Below are 358 nucleotides of genomic sequence, written 5' to 3' on the forward strand. Positions count from 1 at the left end.
GCCCCGCACCAGGCCCCCGAAAGGACGCTTGGTCCTGCGCAGGGGGTCGTCGTCCTCCGGCGCCGGCTCCTCCAGCCCTGGGGACAACAGCGAGTGGCCATGGAGGGGACATTACACGCAAGGAAAGGGTCATGAGGATGGGGGATCCCACGGGGGGTCCCTCGGGGGGCTGGTAGCGGCGGCGGAGCAGCTGGTGCTGCAGTGGCACCAGGCTGCGGAGGAGCTGCTCGTTGGGGGTCTCGGTGGGAGGCAGCACGATGCTGGCCTCCAGGAAGTCCTCCACGCCCCGCAGCAGGTCCTGGCGGCCCTCGGCCAGGTACGCGTCCCGGCGAAAGACCTGCGGGGTGGCCCGGGGACA

At 71.5% G+C, this 358-nt stretch overlaps 1 protein-coding gene across 1 annotated transcript in view; it reads right to left on the reverse strand.

Annotated features, from left to right (window-relative positions):
• The window catches only part of SLC4A1 (solute carrier family 4 (anion exchanger), member 1 (Diego blood group)), a gene marked incomplete at both ends in the record, with an annotated part of 3,887 nt that extends 3,532 nt beyond the window's left edge, over positions 1 to 355 (reverse strand). Inside the window, 2 exons of the mRNA XM_010182910.1 lie at positions 10 to 77; positions 118 to 355. Of these exons, the coding sequence (XP_010181212.1) occupies positions 10 to 77; positions 118 to 355 (306 nt within the window). The remainder of the gene's footprint in view (positions 1 to 9; positions 78 to 117) is intronic.
• Between the last annotated feature and the right edge of the window lie 3 nt (positions 356 to 358).

This window comes from Mesitornis unicolor, unplaced genomic scaffold (genome assembly GCF_000695765.1).
Source record: "Mesitornis unicolor isolate BGI_N332 unplaced genomic scaffold, ASM69576v1 scaffold27544, whole genome shotgun sequence".
In the NCBI taxonomy this organism is placed as follows: Eukaryota; Metazoa; Chordata; class Aves; order Mesitornithiformes; family Mesitornithidae; genus Mesitornis; species Mesitornis unicolor.